General features: G+C 34.8%; 3 protein-coding genes across 4 annotated transcripts in view; all 3 read right to left on the reverse strand.

Annotated features, from left to right (window-relative positions):
- Positions 1 to 260: 260 nt before the first annotated feature.
- On the reverse strand, positions 261 to 4616 carry LOC137026404 (uncharacterized protein C22orf15). Its single transcript, XM_067393737.1, has 4 exons — positions 2036 to 4616; positions 1501 to 1587; positions 829 to 951; positions 261 to 737 (listed from the first exon to the last, which is right to left on the reverse strand). The coding sequence occupies exons 1-4, from the start codon at positions 2058 to 2060 to the stop codon at positions 640 to 642; spliced, it is 333 nt and encodes a 110-aa protein (XP_067249838.1). The 5' UTR covers positions 2061 to 4616; the 3' UTR covers positions 261 to 639.
- Positions 4617 to 8515: 3899 nt separating this feature from the next.
- On the reverse strand, positions 8516 to 13156 carry adora2aa (adenosine A2a receptor a). The gene is made up of 2 exons (XM_067394876.1): positions 12822 to 13156; positions 8516 to 9828 (listed from the first exon to the last, which is right to left on the reverse strand). The coding sequence occupies exons 1-2, from the start codon at positions 13154 to 13156 to the stop codon at positions 8838 to 8840; spliced, it is 1326 nt and encodes a 441-aa protein (XP_067250977.1). The 3' UTR covers positions 8516 to 8837.
- The window catches only part of specc1la (sperm antigen with calponin homology and coiled-coil domains 1-like a), a 46956-nt gene continuing 37871 nt past the window's right edge, over positions 13128 to 22212 (reverse strand). Inside the window, exons 17-20 of one of the 2 annotated variants that reach the window (XM_067394874.1) lie at positions 22087 to 22146; positions 20031 to 20104; positions 13490 to 13526; positions 13128 to 13262 (exon numbers count right to left, since the gene is read on the reverse strand). In XM_067394874.1, the coding sequence (XP_067250975.1) occupies positions 13188 to 13262; positions 13490 to 13526; positions 20031 to 20104; positions 22087 to 22146 (246 nt within the window). In that variant the 3' untranslated portion in view covers positions 13128 to 13187. Of the gene's footprint in view, positions 13263 to 13489; positions 13527 to 19964; positions 20105 to 22086; positions 22147 to 22212 lie in introns of those variants that run through there. The other variant, XM_067394875.1, reaches the window with a different exon arrangement.

Genomic DNA, 22212 nt, shown 5'->3' on the forward strand with positions numbered 1-22212 from the left:
TTTGATGAATAGAACAGCATTTATATAAAATAGAAATATTTTGTAACATTATAAATGTCCTTCTTTTGATCAATTTTGCCAAATAAAAGTAATAATTTCTTTAAAAAAAAAAAAAAAACTTACTGACTCCAAACTTTTGAACAATTTTTGAATATTGTTTTGAATATACACAAACAAAATGTATTCTTCATATTGATAGAAATGATATAACAGAAGAGTAGCACAATATATTTAAGTAAAATTTTGACAACAGTGTAAAAGATCACTGTTTCAGCTCCGAGGTGTTGTGATGGCTTTCTTAAAGTTGATAGCAGCTTTGATGCGGTTTTGACTGACTCCTCCCCTTTTAGATGCTCCACCCTTTCTGTCCCTCTCCTTTGAAGGATTCGACAGTTTTCTCAGAATCTCTAAATTTAGCAGAAAGAAAGATTACATTGCACAGAGCGCCAACAACAAAATAAAGACATTTTGTCTAGTATCCCTAACAAAAATGTACCATGTTAACAGTAACAATATTTCAACACATTGTGAAAACTGCTGTGATTAGTAAACGTCAATTTTGTTGGAACAACCCAAAGGAAAGAGGAAGCAATTAGTGTTTTTCTTGATATTAAATTCTCCATACACCGTTATACTAAATTAGATGAATGAAATAGAAGCATTGCCTGCTAGCTCAGGGTAACTTGCGCCAAAGTCATACACTGCAGAATACTTGGGACCTTCACTGCTTTCACCTCCTGCACAAGAGAACATACAGTGTTTTTACTGATTTTTCTCACAGTTGTTTTGGTATCTGATGTACTTGAAGTGGTAAAAGGGGAAGCTCACTTGACACACGTAATGGAATATAGCTCTCTCTCTCCTTCAACAAACTGCTGACGAGGTCTGTGCTCTGCGCTCTCTCTGCCAAGTTCACCAGCTCTCCCGTCCTGTCCATCAAGTCCACAGTCTCTACAGAGAACAGTTCTTTTTTAGATCTCCTACACAGATGAGTCTGTTTTTCTTCAAATCAACAGTTAGTAAGCTTTGTGAGCGAGTTTCTGATTTTTAGTGTTGCTTGGAGTGTTGCTGAATAAAACTTCACTTGTTTTTTTAGGCCAGAAAGCAACCAATGAGAACACACTAGAAACTGCATATCTAAAGGCCAACTAACACTGTATCAACAGATGCAGACTAACGCTGACAATCACCAGATTACAGTACGTCACTTCTCAGGCATTCCATGACCTGACAAACAGCAACAGGGATAACACACTGATCCGACAAAACCCAACAAAGTGTCTGTTGCCACTGGATGGAGTCTGTCAATGCAGTGCGAATTAGCCTTAACAACCACTAGGGATACCTTGGATCATGTGGGTTTTACACAGGCAGACACAACTTATATATACTTCAAAACATGTAAGAATCTAATTTAAGCTTTGAAATTGTTCTCACACTAAACTTTAAAGCACCTGAATTCATCTTCATCTTTCAGAGCTGAAGCGTACTTTGATTTACCTTGGGGATCCAGATTGCATTTTTCTTTTATACAGTGGATGAAGTTTATAATCTTGCAATTTAGGTTTAATATCTCTTCTCTTCCCTCTGTAAGAAATATATATTTGAAAACATTCAAACTATAATATATAGCAAGGATGCATTAAATTGACCAAAAGTGACAGTATAAAGACATTTGTAATGTTACAAGTGATTTCTATTTCATATAAATGCTTTCTATTGGTTAATAAAGAATCTGTACAGAAAAATGTAACATTTAGCAGCACAACAGTTTTCCACATTGATAACAATAAGAAATGTTTCTTATCAGTGAAGCACCAAATCAGTGATTTATGATGGATCATGTGACACTGAAGAAAATTCTGCTTTACCATTGCAGGCAAAAATATATTTAAAATAGAAAACAATTATTTTACATTGTAATGATATTTCATAATATTCCTGTTTTCCTGTATTTTTTTGATTAAAGGTGAATATATATAATGAAAATATTAATGAAATATATATAAATACTGCATATAAATCCTGCACTTACCACCAAATATGACGGTAATGAACATCTCGGTCTTAAGATGTGAAGTGCTAAACTGCTCACTACTCTTGCAGGCTGCATAATGAACGTGTCTGTTCACACAGTAGGAAAATAAAAGACAGTTAAATGTTGTTGACTACAGCCATACCTAGAGACAAAGCCCTGGTTTATGAGGAATGCTGAAGAGTTCTAAAGTTCTGAATATAATGGGCAGACTAGACTCAATTTGATCAGAATTTTATCCTGCTGTGCCACCACTGAACTATGGATGAACTCCCCTCCTGGCCTAGAATCTGCATTACATAAACAGCACCATATTACCCGGTTACATTATTCACTCTATACTCACTCTCTTTTTCTGCCTCTCTCTCTCTCTCACCCCCTTGAAGGGAGAAGAGAGAAAGGGTTCTTTTTATGAAGCAGACCAGTCTGATTTGTCTCCATGGAGTTAGTACACAGACAGACAGGTTCTTTGATTCTTTGAAGTACTTCACCGGGACATGTCTAGCTGAGTGTGGAGTAGATCTATAGTCTTTTTCCCATGACTTTAAACATAACAGTAACAGAACAACACAGTTCTATTTCGGTATTAACTTGGGAAAAAAGTTATGCCATAAAAAATGAGTCTTGAAGGACTAATAGGTTAGCAAACTTCATTAATTTAAATGTCAGTGAGTGCAACTTCTATACTGCTGGATGTGAGATGATCCAAAAACAAAAAAACAATCTGATTGTTTTACTCATGTTCTCAATTATCTCTGCTGAAAAAATACAAATAAAAGTCTGGTTGTGTTGTCATGAGTGGTCATGATTCACATACAAAGACAGGATTGGTGCTTTCTTCATCATGATATAATTATTTGATGTCTAAAACACTTTATTAAATAAGAGGAAATTTCTAAATGGAATTAATAACACATTATTAAATGAAAGTCATTTTCTGTATAGACAGACCTTCACAAAAGAAAATAAATTCAAATAAATGCTGTTCTTTTGAACATTCTATTCATCAACGAATCCTGAAAAATGTAGGCTATCACGGTTTCCACAAAAATATTAAACTGTTTTGAGCATCAAATCAGCATATTAGAATGATTTCTGAAGGATCATGTGACAAGACTGAAGTAATGATGCTTCATTAAGCTTTGCATTACAGGAATAATAAATAACATACTAAAATATATTAAAATAGAAAACAGTTTTTCACAGTTTCACAATATTACCGTTTTTGTTGTATTATTGTTCAAATAAATGTAGCCATGGTGAGCATAAAAGACTTCTTTTAAAAACCTTTTTAAAATCATACTGATCCCCAAATTTCTGAATCGTAGGCTATTCATTATTATAAAAAAAAATCCCAATGGCATTTTACAGTTTTATTAGTTTACATAACTTTTTTTTCCCCCTTTGAAGTTTGCTGAGGCCCCTTATAGTGGGCCCCGGGCCCCTAGTTGAGAACCACTGTTTTATAACACCATTGCTGATACACAAACTCTGGCCAGAATAACAGCCGTTGAGACACAAACAGCAACTTCTCCATGACAACATAAGCTTAAGCAGTCATAAGCTCAGATTCCAGTTATACCCAACACTGCTTTTCAGGAAGAAAAAAAATGTTATCAGTGTGTAAACATTATCAGCTTCATTAACAGGTATTTTCCACAACTTTAAATGGGATATGAAGCCCTCTACGAGCTTTATGTCAAAGATTAGACCAATCATCCTGTTTGCTTAGCTCAATAAAAGCTAAATGTATGCCAAAGGTTATCATGTTTTTATATATAAAAACATGATAACCTTATATATATATATATATATATATATATTCACTCACTGCACTCCAGTATGCCAATTGAGGCATATAGAGCAGATATAGTTACTGCAGCACAAATAGTGTATGTCTGAGGAACAAATTGCTATTGTTGATAGGAAGACCCAAAAGCTCCACTGGCAGACATGGAGTCGAGCTCAGGAGTCATAATCAGAGTTCATTAGGAGGATGGGTGTGAATACTGCATTTTCAGACGAGGAACACGGTTCATTTAACATCCTTTTGTGTCAGCACACAATGAGCTTTTGTTTGCAGTAACTCGAGCTGAACTACTGTAAATGTAATTCTGTGTAAAATCTGTCAGGAGTGACAACAGTTTTTGAGTGATTCAGTTCAAATCGAATGAGTAAAACAGTAGTCTGCCTGCAAATGATTCGATCTGAATCAGATAAGCTTGAAGTAAAGCCACCATTTTTTTTTTTTTTTAATTCCATAACAGTATTTTTGTCTGCATTTGGTTTGACATTGTTCTTAGATCTATATGTGATATATGCTGAGCTCAGTTCAGAAAAATACTACACTAAAGTACTCTAGAAATCTCTTGAGATAAACTAGTGCAGCCTTTTAACCTGGAATCTCTTGGGACTTGGGAAGCAGGCTGGGAAAAATACAATGTTAGGATTCATATAAGCCTGCAGCGTGTGATCGAGCACAACAGCCCAAGAGGAGGAATCTCCCGGGATGAGCACTTCATGTCTGGAGACTCTTTGGAAGGAAAGCAGCAAATCATTTTATAGCTTGTCCTTTAAGCTATATCACACTTGGCCAAATAATTTACTGATTACATTACCTATTTAAATGTAAATGTAATATACTGTTTACATTAAACATTTAAGCAATATCAGACTAGCAAAGACTGCTGAATATACAACCGTTGAATATACATGTAGTTAATATTGAGCTCTTTTTTCACCTTTTTTTTTTTGCTCGCCAACGAAAATTGTTTAAAAAAGCCACAATGTTGCGTGTCTCCGAGCAATACACAATTGCAGGGTTTTGTTCATGAATGAATCAGTGTTTGTGGATGAAATGAATCGGTTGAGTGAATGATTCATTGACTCACTCATAAAGACCCGCTTGTTTCCCCCTACTGGGCGTATCAATATAACCTGCAGAAAAATACTGGCTGACAAATATAAAATAAAATAATAGTCTATAAAATAAATTTTTATAAAGTTATATAATGAGTTTTGTTCCTGCTCATATATGGTCTGGTCGCTGCTGGTATTCCCTGATTACATTACTGGTTTGGTGTGACAAATTATGATTAGGCTGTAATCATATAGAACTCTGTTATCTCTGCAGTATTTATATGATGCAGGGAACTGCCTCAAATAGGTTATTTGACAACAACCCTCAATATGAGTAATTGTAATTTATTCGTGTGGTAGAAGAAATTGTGTCCACATTGCAGTTTCTGTGGGCCAATACTGTATGACCTGATCTATTATAGAAGAACACTATCACAAGGCAGCAAGAATTAGCGCAAAATAACAAGTAATGGGTTGATGTGAAATCACGTTTCAGGAACATTGGCATTACAATATCTTGTTGTTGCAACAGAATGATGTTCAAATCAGATTAAAAAAATCTTTCATGGAATTTTCCACAAACAGGAACAAAATAAGGCAGAAAGACATTTTAGTCTTTTTTAAAAAAAAGACATTTTAGTTTCTTTTCTTCAAATGGTCAGTGAAAGGAGGTGCTTAACTTACTGATTGTCATCCTAATGCAATTTTCTGTTCATTTTATATGAGTTCTGAATTCTTAGTAACCCTGTTAGCATCTTTGGTACGTCTAAGCAACATTATTATGAAAAGTTGCAGTTGAGAAGGCCAAAATATTTTAAGTAGAACAGGCTTTTGATGTTTAATACTAGCTATTTTTATGCTAGGCTAAATGTGTGTTCCTTCAGTACATCTTTCGAGGTGCAAGTTAAAGGAATGAACTTTGTAAAGACAGAGTATAACTGCACACTCACTTAAGTATTTTTATTATTACCAATGTTTCAGCAGACAAGCAGTCTTTGTCAAGGTATAAATGTATGTACTATAACGACTACAGCAAAGCTTTCGACTGCGTCGAACATGACGAGCTCTGGGTGGCTCTGCATGACCTCGGTGTCCCAGTTCATTTGATCAAGCTTATTAGATCACTGTACAGCGATCAGGAAGCAACTGTACGAGCACTCTAGGGTGATACAGATTGGTTCAGGATCAGCAAGGGTGTGAGACAGGGCTGTAGTTTGTCCTCATTTCTTTTCAATCTCTACACTGAGGTGATTGTGAGCTGGACTAGTCCAAAATTGGAGTGAGGATCAGGGGAAGAACCATCAACAATTTAAGATATGCAAACGATACAAACTTACTTACTGAAATGGAAGAGGACATGATACATTTAATTTTGAAAATCAAGAAAGAAAGTGAAAAAAATGGGGGCTGCACCTTAAAGGAATAGTTCACCCACAAATGAAAATTCTGTCATCATTTACTTACCCTCATTTTGTTCCAAATGAGTTTCTTTCTTCTGCTGAACACTAAAGAAGATATTTTAAAGAATGTTGCTAGGTAGCCATTGACTTCCCTAGTATTTTTTTTTCCTACTTTGGAAAACAGTAGCTACCCTCAACTGTCTGGTTACCAACATTCTTTAAAATATCTTCTTTTGTGTTCAGCAGAAGAAAGAAACTTGAACAACTTGAGGGTGAGTAAATAATGACAAAATTTTGGGGTGAACTATCCCTTTAATATAAATAAATCAAAGATCATGACGACAGCAGCTAGTGGAGAAGTTAAGTTTAAAATCAATGATGAAGAAACTGAATCAGTTCAGTTCAGAATTTCATCTTAATTAGATCAAAAATTGACCAAGATGGAAGATCCACCCCTGAAATCAAGCACAGGGTTGCACTGGGCCATTCTGTAATAGTTGGTATGAATAAGATCTGGATGAGCAAAGATATCACTTAAACTACCAAAGGCAGATTAGTCAGAACCATCATCTTTCCAATAACATTGTATGCGTGCAAGGCCGACAGAAGGAAAATCGATGCATTCGAAATGTGGTGCTGGTGGAAACTGTTACGAATATGGATCACATAAAATCAGGCATGTCACTAGAAGCTGAAACACTGAATTATGACTGACTTATTTTGGCCATGTTATGCGAGCAAACTCACAAGAGAAGTCAGTAATGTTGGGAATGGTCAGTGGAATCAGAAGAAGGGGACGGCAAAGTTGTATCGACACCAAAACGGATACAACTGAAAGGATAGATCATGAAATTTATGTTAGATATAATATATCTAATAGTTCTCACAAAAAAGCATGGGATTTGTGCCCCTAATGATTTAAAAACAAAAATAACTGGACTCCATAAATGTATCCTATATGTGGAACATGCACAGTCAAAGCGAAATACTTAAAATCTTCTACAAAGCATACAAAACACATAGACAAACAACACGGCATGAGTTGCAATGCTGCATAAATACATGTTCTAGCTTATGGAATAGAGTCTTGCTGACTAACTTTCACTAACATGCTCTTCCAGTTCCCAGTTACAAATCACTGTGGACATTTGTGCATGTAGAACTTTGGGTTCATGTTTGTGTTGCAGTGCAGATGCAGAGGTTGTGTTCATGTCTGCTGGGTTCAGCTGTCAGCCCGTCACAAGAAAAAGCTTGTGCTCCCTGTCTCAGTGTGTGAACCATTAAGAACCATCAAGAACTAATTCCTGAATTTGATTTGAGGAAGCAAACAGGATGTCAAATTAAAATTTACATTTGTATTTATGAATTAAAATGGAAGTGCAGTTTTTGAAACATATCATCCATAAACTAAAAATTAATATATTAAATGTAATTATATATATAAAATATATATATATATATATTTATATTAATATATATATTAATATTATATATATATTAATATATATATAAAATATATATATTAATATATATATATATATATTAATATATATTATATATATATATTATATATATATATATATATATATATATATATATATATATATATATATATATATATATATATATATATATATATATATATATATATATATATATATATATATATATATATATATATATATATATATATATATATATATATATATATATATATATATATATATATATATATATATATATATATATATATATATATATATATATATATATATATATATATATATATATATATATATATATATAATATATATATAATATATATATAATATATATATATATATAATATATAATATATATATAATATATAATATATATATAATATATATATATTAATATATATATAATATATATATATTAATATATATTAATATATATATATATTAAATATATTAATATATATTAATATATATATATATTATATATTATATATATATATATTATATATTATATTATATATATATATATATATATATATATATATATATATATATATATATATATATATATATATATATATATATATATATATATATATATATATATATATATATATATATATATATATATATATATATAATAGACATATATATATATATATATATATATATATAAATATATAATAGACAATTCAACATCCTGTAACTGGTTCAAATTCCAACTCATGAACTGAAAAGGAGCCTTTTAAATTAATAATTTTTAAATTCCTAAGTTTGAAAATTAAATCTGATGAAAAGAACTGATATTCATTATTGATGCCCATTTCAGTCAGCCATGTCTTGCTCTTTAATTTTTTTTTACATTTGCATAAAATCATTACAATGTCAAACTGTACACACTCAGTTCTGAGTTGCTACTGGGTCCACATCAATGTCAAGTCCTTAAAGAAGCAAAAATACACTTTGTTCTTCATATTTTAGCCCATTGTTCTTTTGGAGCAGCAAATAAATAATTTGAATCCATCATTCAGAGAGCATTATTTATCAGGAAACCTCCGTGAGTTCAATACAGTTGGCTGTATGTAGGTACAGGGCTGATTTAATGTGAAGTGGCGAGGACAGATCCTTCCCATCTGTAACGTCAAATACAGAATGCTTCCTGCACACAATGCGTTCATTATTCCCAGTGAGCGGCGACTCTGGATGCTTCAGTGCCGGATGTCTGTGGGAATTGGTGTGTTCTATAGGCTGGTTGTCTAATATGGAGTTTTCCGTGGCAACAGGTCTGTGCGTGTGACCGGGTTCGGCACTTTCACAGCTGCTGGTGGTGCTGCTCTGCTCGGTGTAGAGGTCTCGCACCAGGCCGTTGACTTTAATCCGAAGTGAGTCTGCCACGCTCGTTCGGGTTGAGGTTCGGGTGCTCCCGTTACAAGACAGAGGCTCCCGTCTGCCCAAGATGTGATAGCGCACTATCTTTCGGAAGGTGTATCTAAACTCACGTATGCGGTAGGCGTAGATGAAAGGGTTCACGACCGAATTTGCATGCGAAAGGATTATAGCCAGGTACATGATAAGAAGAGGTGGACGTTTACACTTCGGACAAAACAGAGTGAAACAGTTGATGATGTGCAGTGGCAACCAGCACACAGCGAACAGGCCAACGATAATGGCCAGAGACTTGGCGGCATGGACCTCTTTCTGCAGGGTGGAGCGGGACTTGAGCTCGCATGGCACGGCCTTGGACTCGATGCATTTTAGTTGGTGGCGTGCAGCCATGAAGATCCGCAGGTAAATGGCCAGCATGAGGAGCAAAGGCAGCAGCACACAGGCGAAGAAGTTGAAGTAGACCATGTAGTCCATGACCACCACCTTCTCGAAAAAACACTCGATCATGCCGGGCTGGCAGGTGCTGTTGGCTTCCTCTGAGTAGGCTTTGTGCCAGCCTAGCATGGGCGTTAGACCGATGATTACCGACAGAACCCAGCAGATCGCTATGATGCCTTTGGCACGCTGCCCGGTTACTAGGCTGTTGTATCTGGAAGAGAGAGAAAATCATGTTTTTCAAATTCCCAAGCCATAAATGTTTGTTCCAGATTGTCTAGACTGCACATCTAAAAGGTTCAAAGTACTAACAAAAGTAAGCAAATGACAGCATGGCTGTAAACCTAGACACCTCTTAAAAACTGTTTACATCATGCTGGAATTATGGGTCCCACTTTATGTTACGTGGCATTAACTACTGTGTACTTACATAAAAAAATAAGTACAATGTACTTATTGTGTTCATATTGTATTGCAAAACACTTTTGCTGATACTGAGGTGGGATACGGGTGAGGGACCGGTTTGGTAGTATGGGTAGGTTTAAGGTGTAAGGGATTAATTATAAATGTAATTACAGAAATTATATACAGATGTAATTAGATGCAGGCATATTTTAAAATATAAGTACAATGTAAAAACAGGTATGTACACAATAAGTACATAGTAGTTAAGGCAAACTTATATAAAGGGGGACCCAAATGATGTAATTATGAGCTTCCCAAGAGTAACAACCTTTTTCGTCTTTCTCAAACTTTATATCGCATAATTATGACTTTTCAGTTCTGAGTGTATATCTTACAATTGTGACTAGTTCTCATAATTGCGATTTTTTTAATATCTCACAATCTCATCTTCATCTTGCAATGTAACTTTCTATATTCTGACTTTATATCACACAACTACAATATTTTTAGTAATTGCGTTTCAATTGGTTTAGTAATTGGTTCTCAATTTCTCAATTTTTTTTCTCATAATTGAGACATACCTCACAATCGTGACTTTATCATCTCAATTGTGACTTCATTTCTCACAATGTAATTATTTCTATATTCTGACTTTATCTCACAGTTGTGATTTTATTTCTCATAATTATGCCTAGCTCTCATAATTGCAACTTCATATTGCATAACTGACGCATCTCAACTGTGACTTCATATCTCACAGTGTAACTCTATTTCTTATTTTAAACTTTATCTCATAATTACATTTAATTTTTTTACATTAAGTCTGAAACTTCCAACAATTCCAAACAGTATCTACACATATTTCTGTCATTTTATTATAGCCAGTGTTACCTAGTTTGCATTTTGCAAAAGAATACATTTGTGAATGTAGAGATTAAGACTTTTTTTCTGTCAACAAAAGCAAAATCACACAGATACATTTATATAATAGAAATTAATATTAATATAGCTCAAAATAGAATCTCGTAATTATGGCATTTCCAACACAACGTGAAAAAGAGAATAAGAACAACCTTGAAGCTAACACAGTGCTAATGATCCTAGCATCCATTCACAGTATTTCCAGCAAACTATCCCATTGGAGCAATTAAGAAGAAAGAATGTGCTCAGAAATGTCAGTGTTTGGAACAGAAATCTATTTTCAGAGTCTTTTTTGGGCCAGTGTGGGAGAACAGCTGAGTTCCTTGGCCTCTATTTGTCTCATTCTCCAGATGTGGAAGTTCAGTGAGCCACACAGAGAAAACATCCCCGTCCCCCACCCAAAACCTGCTGACAGGACGTGGACATGCACGCGGCCTATCACACATCTCATTAAATACAGCAGAACTGACCATTCCAAAACAGAATGAGACACTATTATCCCAACATTTCATAAATCTCCATTAGCATGTTAGCTGTTCATTTTGAATAGTGCTAATTGGCTCATTATGAAGTATAAAGGGTTGGGAAAAAATGACTTCTGATAAAAGACTGACTGACAAAAAAACAGAAGTGGATACTTGCTGAGGAAATCTGTACAAACTATTAGCAAAAACATTCCAAAGTAAATCAGATTTACGACAGGTTATGCTTAAGGACAGCCTTAAAATCAAGAGTTCAGACTTCAGACTTTGCTATGATCTTAAATCATATTCACCCCAAAATAGCCAAGAATCTGATCTTTGTTGGAAAGACACAATGTGTCCTATTACTGGAACCCTAAGGTTATTTCATATTAGTCATTTTGGCTTGTTTTAGGGTATGGCTTGCCCGACAAATGGGAACAGTGCCACGTGTGTTCATTTCCTGCAAAGACCATCTTTAAACCAGCATGAATCTCCATACTGGTCCAGGGTGGATTCCCTGCTGAAAAAAACATCTTAACAGGCCAGTCTAAGTTGGTCTGCTGGTCTTAGGTGGTCCCCCTGCCTTGTCAGGCTGGTTTTAGAGAGGTTTTGTTCAATATTTTGTTACCTTTTGGAACTTGGAAGGGTTCAGTTTGAGCAGATGTTTTCTACCATCATCACTGTCCTTGTCGGAGCTCATTTCCCCAGTACATTCAGCATCTGGATCATATTCGCGATCTTAACCATATTCTTTTTCAGCGTCTTCAAAAACAATATTTTGATCACTGACAGCGTCTTCACCAGATTCACCATCAAGTGACAGTGACATTAATATTTGATTGCGTTCAGTACTTGCTCTGCAGTAAATCGCTGAGCCATTTTGAGTTTTGCTGATTCTTTTGTTTTATGCCTGCCTACGCATTATGAGTGAAACATCACGTTGTCATTGTGTATCAGGCCACATTGAGAAATAAAAGCAAATTTCTCTTACGGAGTCATCAGAGATTCAATTATTGTTGAGCAGAAAAACAATATTCTAACACTATTACATACCTCAGGTCACTAGTGACCCTATACATTTTTACAAAAAATTCACTAGAAAACAGACATTCTTTCATAATTTTTTTTCTTGTTATATTGTTGATAATGAATATATTGAGAAATACTAATAAGGTTGATGTCTAACTTTAAAAAGTGAATAACTGATGAAAAAGTAACGAATGATGTCCTGGGTCGATAAAGACCTGAGATATGCGTCTTGGTGGGGACTTTACCATTCAAAACACATGCTGGTTGGTAGATAACTGGTAGAAAATGTAATAATAAACAGATCTAGCTGACAATAGGAATAAAAAAAATCAACAAGTATGTTAAATGTACAAACATGAACGTTCTGAAAGCAACATCCTTAACTCACCTTAGTGGGATCTTGATGGCAATGTAGCGGTCAATGGCAATGGCCAGAAGACTAAATATGGAGCTCTGGGTCAGCACCAGGACGAAGCAGGCGATGAACAGACAACCATAGAAATTGGCACAGAAACCAGTGCTGATCACGATTGAGAAGGGGATGGCCAGCACACCCACTGCAATGTCCGCCACGGCCAGCGAAACAACAAAGAAGTTGGTGATGCTCTGGAGGTTGCTGTTGAGGCCCACTGCCCAGCAGACCAACACGTTGCCCAGGATCGAGAGCAGGGCAATCAGCAGCTCCAGAATCATGTACAACACGTCAAAGTCATTTTTCAGCATGGTGAGGTTGCTGGGGAGAAAGGACGTTGCCTCACCTCAATGTCCATAGCTGCAGCTCAAGGAAACAGCCAACTCTCCAAGGCCTAGTGTCAGCCTTACCAGAAGACTGAGAAGAATAACTGAATGTTATAACGTTAAAAACGTTCCAGACTGTTGAATCGCTAATTAAAAATGAGCAATAAAAACTTTATAAACAAGAATTTCACTTCAGCTCTTCAAAAAAAATGGGCATGAAATAAATAAAACTAATAAAAAATCTGTTTAAAATCCATTATGATCCCATGTAATGATGTTAGACGTGATGGTCCAGTACTCGGTCCATGTATTGCTTACCCTTCTTTCTGTTACATTTAGTATTCCATTGCATTCCCTGGAGAAAGAAGAAATGAAATGATGTCATCAACAGGCAAACAAGGCTCTGAAGAGAAGGACTGGACAAAAAAGTAAGAATTTTAGACTTGTAATTACAATGATAATTGATAAATGCTTCATGCTCTATACAATATTGCTAATTGTGATGCATTTTATCATATATGATTTATGACAATAAGATTGATATATGATCTGACAAAAAAGAGATTGTTCAATCATTTTAACACGTTATTGTTGACATTGACAACAATATGTTTTTTTATATATAAAAAATACAGTGTAAAGCAGCAGCACATTGTGTGATTAAGATTAGATTATCCCTTTTCCTAAAGCCTAACAATGAAATTCTGACACTTTTTCAGGATTAACAAATAACAGAAGACTTATTGAGCTTTTCCAGAGTCAAAGCACTTTCTTGTAAATACAAAAGGCAAGCTAACACCTTGCAAGATTAAAAAAAACATAACAAAAGAAACTTGAAGTGGATTTTTTTTTATCTCTGACTTTACATTGACCAGACACTCCAGTAGTGATAGCCAGAAGCTCTTTTCTTTGTTTTAATGTTTATGGGAAGTCACTCTGCAGCGCTTAACTGAGAGTCTGAGCTATTTACCCCGAAGTGTTCCTACACTGCCGCAGAAATGCTCCATGAGGTTATTCACCTCTGAAAGACATGAGAAAACAGCTGCTCTGCTAAATTTACTGCTGTTTTCAAATTTACATTACAAAAATTTTAAATGTAAATATAATATAAAAAAAAAGCATATATGCTATTTTTTATATCTTTTTAGAGTGAATACTATTGGTCCTCAATGGGAGAAAGAGATTTTTTATTTTTGTATTTATTTTTTAAGAACATTTTGTGAACTTTTAGGAATTCACTAGCATATAGACAACCTCAATGGACTAATATTTGCAATGCAATTAATCTCATGACATGCTGAGAGTGTTCAATCATAGCTTAATTTCTTAAAACAAGATTCTGCCTGGAAAAAGGAACAAAAATGAAAAGAATGTGTATAGGTGACTGTCGTAGACAAGAACTGAAAGTGGGGGAGGTGAAAATGATTGTAACAGGTGAGAAAACACTCAACAAGAAGATCCTGACGCCCAACCTCACAGCCATTGATATGGATCTGTGAGAGTTTAGTGGCTGACAATGGGACAACAGAGAAATGGGTCTCCATAACATCGAAATGAACCCTTTGATCAGTTTCCCAAAGAAGTCCTCTGGATTCAGTGCTCTGTGTTTACGATAAGACAGTGTTTAAGCTATACTAGATGGATTGTGGGCCTCAACCTGTGCCAACACCAGACTCAACAGTGGACCCTTGTGGATGGATGATGGAAAAGTCTACATCCATCCATCCATCCATCCATCCATCCATCATTGAACAGTCACAAACTATATCTGGTTCAGAATCCAATTCATTCCTACCTAAACCAAATCCAAAATATCAGGGTTTGATAGCAAACCAATTCAAACATTTCAGATGAAACAGCAGGACTGGCTCAGAACAAACAGATGTACTTCAGCTGTGTGTGAATGTAGGTTTTATAGCTGTTTTACTTTCCTTTTACCTCAGCTGATTGATAGGATCATAAAATGAAAAATGATCATAAAATGCTCCATTTCTCAGTTGAAAATCTGTTTCGATTCTTACATTCAATGATTTATTTGCTGTTATGAAGTTAAAGGAAAAATGTGGGTCAAGTTAGATATATAATTTATGCTCCAATACAGCAAAAAAACTTGCTAAAATCACAACACTAACCCTTAAAGAAAAGCTTTCAGTTTTCCAGCATCAACAAATAAACCTTTTATGGCAGATCAGTCGAAGCAAAATGTAAATTTCATGTTAATCTGGATCCATTTGACAAAACCACTGCAATGTTCCTTAAATTATATATATGTCCCAAGAGATAGCCTACCAGTAGTTTACATAAAAAAAAATGTTAAAACTATATTATATTAAACATGGGGTACACACCCCATGTTTAATATAATATAGTTTCAAAATGTTTTAATATAAACTAAATGGTATCTATTGGGATGTTATTTTACCAATCAGTGATCAAATAGTGACTAGTATTTTCCTTTATTATTTTATTTTTAATTTATTTTCTGGTAGTCACTATCCCAATTGTTACGGGTAACAAACTGTAATTGTCATACAAAATCTTATAGATTTTAACTATTTACTTCGGACTCGTATGACTATTAAAATATTTAATTAATTACTTATTTTGTAGTAATTAGAAACTATACAATAGTTATAGCATCTATTCCAGGTTTACTAGTATTTATTTATTAGATAATAATACCTATTTATGAGACACCAGTATTCAGCATCTGTACCAGTTGCTATTGGTAACATACAATGCATAAAATAACAACAGAGTGATGAATCAACACAAAATTGTAGTTAAAGTTAACACTTTGATGTGGGAAACTGTGGCTGTTAATTTTTGGACTGTTTTTCTGTGTACTTTATAGTTCAAATGATACTAGTAACAACTGGAATAAACAGAAGTCTATACACTGTAACAAATATTTTTCAAAGTGGTAAATAAAACAAAGATTCCTTGAGTACAGTATTTCAGTTTTTTTCTGCTTCATAATTTCACATTTAATTAAATGTATTACTTGCCATTTCCTTGTAATTGTTTATTTACTAGCAAATTCTCATTGAAAATTGTGTATCAAGTGTAAAACAGGTATGTCTAAAGAATATGTACCTACTAGTAAATCTGGAATAGATATGTAGCCTAACTAGTGACTAAACAAATAAAGTAGTGTAATAATGAATGGCAGTGGCTTATTTAATGTAGTCACTGTTGAAATAACTAGTAACAAGCATCCAATCAAAAGTTAGCGGTGAAATTAAAAAAGATGCCAATTCCTAGTGGAATAGGTACTTAGTAGCAAAAATTAAAAACACTAGTTTAAACATGTACTACCAACAAAATACATAGGCTAATGGTTCATTTTAAGGAATACATTCTAAACCGGCTTGCCATACACTGCAGTTTCATTTACAAATCGGTTGTATATTAATTGTTTCAGTGAATTAGTTGGACACTAGCTGTTTTCCGTAGTTATTTGTAAATTACAGAGTTGTAATTAGGGTTGTTTCCGCTTTTTTTGTTTTGAGGCTAAAATACTTTGACGGCAGCAGAACAGTAAATACCATTATTTTATGTTTAACTATTAGAAACAATTTCACTTGAACGATTCACTTCAGTATTAAAAACGCAGTCAAGCTGTGCACGAATTCGATTCATTCGAAACTCCGCGGGCTCTAAACTTATTAACGTTAGTTAGTTATTGGTTTGAACTTACCATCAGGGCTGATAACTCCTGGAATGACTGAATAAGAAAAATAAAACAAAACACCCCATAAACAAAGACAAAAAGGCAAGCCCTCTGAAAAATGAGAAAAGCTAAAAGCTTGGAGTCCTCAATGGTTCATGATTCGTTAATTATTCCGTCGGCGCGTTCAGGCGTCAGCTGTGTGATCCGGTACAGTCGGAGTCGCACGCCCTCATATCAGCACTGAGAGATGACAGACTATAGGAACCCTATGAGAGCCTGTGCTTGACCAATCCGGAGCCGGAGGCCTTTCCACACTGCTCGAGTGTTTAGATACTGATACCGCTCCTTCCTGCGATCAAGTATCAGTGAAACAACTGAACTGCGAGTGCCAGGTCTCTTGTGAGACTGAACAAAGGAAACTTAAAAAGCAGAAGTACAGTATTCAAATTTGCTGTTATTTTGTATTGACCATTTAATAGGTTTTATTGAGATTTGTCAATAATTTAACGTGAAATCTTTGTCAATAATTAAAAAAAAAAAAAAAAAAATCTATTAACAGTTTCCCTGAGACTTTAAATTGCCTAAGACTCACATAATTTCATATTAGTCCACTTAAATTATGGCAAAAATGTCATTTTGTTCTCTTTGAGAAGCAAGTCCCACAGTTAATCCAGACATATTTAGGTCAATCTGGGTTTCATTCACACATGTGACTGAAAAAAATCAACTGTGGCAGACAATAGGGATCTGTGCATGAAAGCAGGCCAATTATTTGGTCTCATTCAGGACAAAATGCAACCTTTTTCCCTATGCAATGACTGACGTCATATCTAATCTTAGAAATGCACTAATCATGCTGCACAACACCCATCCTTTATAACAATAAAGAGAAAACCCTAAACACATAAACACCCATCGTCTGCTCACATCCCAGATGTTTTGCTGGTTTGTAAATGACCTGTTAAAAGTGTTTGAGAGAAAGATTAGAAAAGCCTTCCAGTCAAACGGGAGGGCAACAACAAAGCATTACAATGTTACTTGAATGACCAGTCCGGAAAGGAAATATTGTTGTCATTTCAGTTGTTCACCTAGATTCATAAAGACTAATTAATCTATCTGTGAAAAATGCCAAAAAGGGATTTCTCTATGCTACAGAACCTCAGAATTAAAAAGCCAGATAAAAGCCAAACTAACAAAACTGCAAAGAAAAACGTAACTAAATCATAAACATATACACACCACCACATTTAGAAGAAACAGCATACTGATTGCTCTTCACATTTATTTATAAAAAAGGAAAACATTTAACCATTTTTATTAAGATAATGCTCTCATTATGATAAAAAAACCCCTAAACAAATGGAAGCAAAATAGCATTCAAGAACAGAAAATTTACTGGCGTAAAGTAACAATCTAAAAGGCAACAGAGCTGAAGAAGCCTTCTGCTGTATTACATTCATATTAATGTGATGAAAGCTGGACGAAGCACATCAAACAGACGCATACTGAATGCAGGTCCATCTCAACGTGCCTCTATTTAGAAATCAAGCTGACATGGGGCTCCTGAACAAAACATTTGGTCAGGTTCAAATAAAGATCAATCTGTCATGAATATGTGATGATGGTCCAAAGGTAAAGTGCAGTAACTTATACTGTTAAAACCAAAGACGCACATAATGAAAAAATGTAGTTTGGAATTAATCTCAAGCGCTTACCAGAGTCTTTCTCTGTCTTTCTGCTTAGTTACACACACTGGAATTTGAATAGGTATTATTTCAAACAATATGAAATGCTCCTCAGGAACGGAAAAATTAAATACTCTATTAAAAGAATCAAAGCGTTTAGAAGACATTAGAGACATACCTCAATTTTTTTTAATGCACACATGGAAAATTCCTGTTATCATTATTGTTTTTATTTTAATGTCTTGTATTACCGTTAAAGTGTTATTAGCAGACAGGTGGGAAGTCTTTCATACTCATGAAAAGAGAGCGATGCCTGAATTCAGCACAGCTGGAAAACAGGATATATGTGACAATTATGATTTTTCTCACTCACTCAGGCAGAAAATCTCCATATATCAATTCTATTCATCCATATTAATGCACTGGAATGTAGCTTCATTTACAACTTCAATTAGTGCACGTAAGATGATTTTTGTGCTTCGCAAACTATAAAATGTGCAGGTATTGGTGTGCATAACATATTATGAATCACATATGATTATTCGTTATGATAAATATCGATAAGACTTTCTTATCCTGAGAAAGAACATACCATTTGATTAGTACTGAAGGAAGTTAGCTTAACTGCATCACAAACAAAAAGACATTGTGACATATTTCATTTTTGGTATACTATTTCAGACTAATACACTGGACAGTACATGCACATGTGCTGCAAATCTGTTATAGTGTTTCCTACAGTATCTTACTGTTGGTGAGCAGCACTAATGTCATATGAAATGGCTCAACAGGTTACATAAGCTTATTGCTGTCCTCCCTATTTAATATGTAGTATTTCAAGCCAAGATCTGTCACAGTTGTAACATAAAGACGCCCACGATGAGCTTTCAAAACAATCCTGTAAAAAGTTAAACCACTGACTGTGCTATAGTGAATAACTCCTATTAGTGTACAATTTTCCTCTACTGAAGTGCTTCTCCAATGAAGTGTTTCAGTTAGGCACTGCTTTGTCTCGCTCTTTTACAACAAGTTCAATCGTTGCATGTTGTGAATTAAGGTGAAGAACTTGCTCCAAAAGCCTGTCTGGACGCAAGAACTCGGGGTGGCGAAAGGCACGGGGTTGTAAGCGGGTCCACGCTGTTTCTCAAGACTGATTTCAAATCCACAGGCTCAAATCATCCAAACCAAGAATTAGTAACTAGTTGTGAAGTCTGTAGAGTGTTAGGGTCTCCTGACAGTGAGGTGAAGCATTATTGCCAAGGAAAACTGATTCTGCATTAGTAGCTGAGTTCCACTGTAGAGGATTTCCTTGATATAATTAACGCATCATGTCATATCAGCATACGCTAATGGAATTGCCCTTGTGATCGGTGAAATATGACTTTGTGCTAGGGTTAGGCCTGGATGATACAGTGGGGTGTTGCACGCAGGTTAGTTGCTGGAAATTTGTTGTATTGGTGTGACAATTTATAAAAGGACATGTACTCAGGTCTCAAAATACTTGTAGATAGCAGTGACGTAAGTCATAACACTCTGCCAGTCCGGTCTTTCTGTATGGACCATGTCATTGATGTCCTAAAAGAGAAAGAGGAAGAGAGAGAATGTGATTAAAAATGAGTGTATTTGAGAAAAGGCACATTATCTCACTTATTTCGTCTTTTCAGCAGGAAGATATCAGTGAAATTCCATGAAGTTTCCATGACATTTATGATTTCATAAAAAAAAAAAGAAAAAAACTCAACTCTCAGAGATAAAAACAGTAATATTATGAACTACTATTACAAGTGAAAATATCAGTTTTCTATTTTAATATATTGTACTTTATTCCTGTGATGGCAAAGCTGAATTTTAAGCATCATTACTCTGGTCTTCAGTGTCACATGATCCTTCAGAAATAATTCTAATATGCTGATTTATATAAAAAAAAAAAAGCATAAAAATTATCAGAGTTGAAAATGGTAATACTTTACAATAAAGTTCCATTAGTTAATGGTAAATAATGCATTAACTAACACTGAGCAGTGCATTTCTTACAGGATTTATTAAGATTTATTAAGGCTGGTTAATAAAAATACAATCAATTGTTCATTGTTGGTTCATGTTAGCTCTGGTCCATATAATAATATTAACATGTGGGTGCTTCTCAATTCTTATTTGTGCATCCTCGTTTCCTTCCCTTGCTTCCTTTCCTCGCGTCTTAGCTCCACCCCATCAGGATGCGAGGGAAGGATGCAAGGAAAAGACTCGAGGATGGAGGAATTTAATCAAGTGAAATGATATATCCTCGCTCCCTTTAGCGTCATCAACTGCGCTCGAGGGATCTGCCCACATGTTATTAAAGTTTGGTTATTTTAAAAAATATATATATAATATATTAATAAAGCAAGATGCCCCATAGAAATATGTGAGATGTAAAGTTTATTTAATCTGTAAAAGTAAAGCATACATTTCAATTATTGTGACAGATGTGAAGGGGGAGGAGAATTTATGCGTGCGCCAGGTTCCTTGACGAGAAAGACTGCAAAGGATGCACCTGTGTATCCTCGCTCCTCACCTCCTCGTGGTGCAATTAGAGAATTGAGATGCCTTCAAAATGGCTGAGCTTGGTTTCCGCATCATAGGATAGAGGACGGAGGAGCGAGGAAACGAGGAGGGATATTGAGAAGCACCCACACTGTACAACTTTTGATTTTAAAGGTGCAGTGTGTAAATTTTAGCGACATCTAGTGGTGAGATTGGGAATTGCAATATAGAGAAGCTACGGTGGCCAACACAGGACAAAGATGTGTCGTCTGAGACAGCAGAGAGTAGCTGGTTAAGTAGAGGATTTTGTCCGTTTAGGGCTACTGTAGAAACATGCCGGCACAAAATTGCGACTTAACATGTAAGTGGACCTGCGGTGTATGAGATAGAAATGGCTCATTCTAAGGTAATAAAAACAGTTCATTACGTAAGGTCTTTATACATCAATGAAAACATAGTTATGTATATTATATTGCATTTCTGTCAATAGATCCACCTAAAATGTACACACTGCTCCTTTAATAATGCATTAGTAAATGTTAAAATCAACGTAAGATTAACTAAGATTAATAAATGCTTTAGAAGTATTTAACACTTATATTTCATATTAACTAATGTAGTTATCTAATGTTAACAAATGAAACCTTATTGTAAAGTATTACCTTGAAAACACTTGTGCTGCTTAATATTTTTGTGAAAACTATGACTACACTATATATATTCATGCTGAATATATTGTTTAAGCAGTTTCCAATAAGGAAACAATTCCATATTGTGTGCTATAAGTAAACAGCGCTGGATGATAATTAAGTGTTTCCAGCTTTTCACCTGCTGTCAGCTAACAGGATGGGAGTGGATGACAGAAATGATGATTAATAGAGTGCCTTAGATCTGCATTAGGTCTTTGTGCACGTTGCTCCATTGCAAACTCTCTGACTACTGAACATGCCCATTTGTGTGCAAACTACAGACTTACTTGATCAGCTGGCCTGAATGAGCTGTTGTAATAAAGCTAATGCAAAATACCTACTTACCAGAGTGGACTTGATGCCCACACTTTCTGCTGCTTGGAAGGCCAGGGTGAAATTTCGTCTCTGAAAACAAATAAGTAGTTGTGAGATTAACAACAAATAAAATACCAAGATTAACCTAAAAAATAA

This window comes from Chanodichthys erythropterus, chromosome 9, assembly GCF_024489055.1.
Source record: "Chanodichthys erythropterus isolate Z2021 chromosome 9, ASM2448905v1, whole genome shotgun sequence".
Lineage (NCBI taxonomy): Eukaryota > Metazoa > Chordata > Actinopteri > Cypriniformes > Xenocyprididae > Chanodichthys > Chanodichthys erythropterus.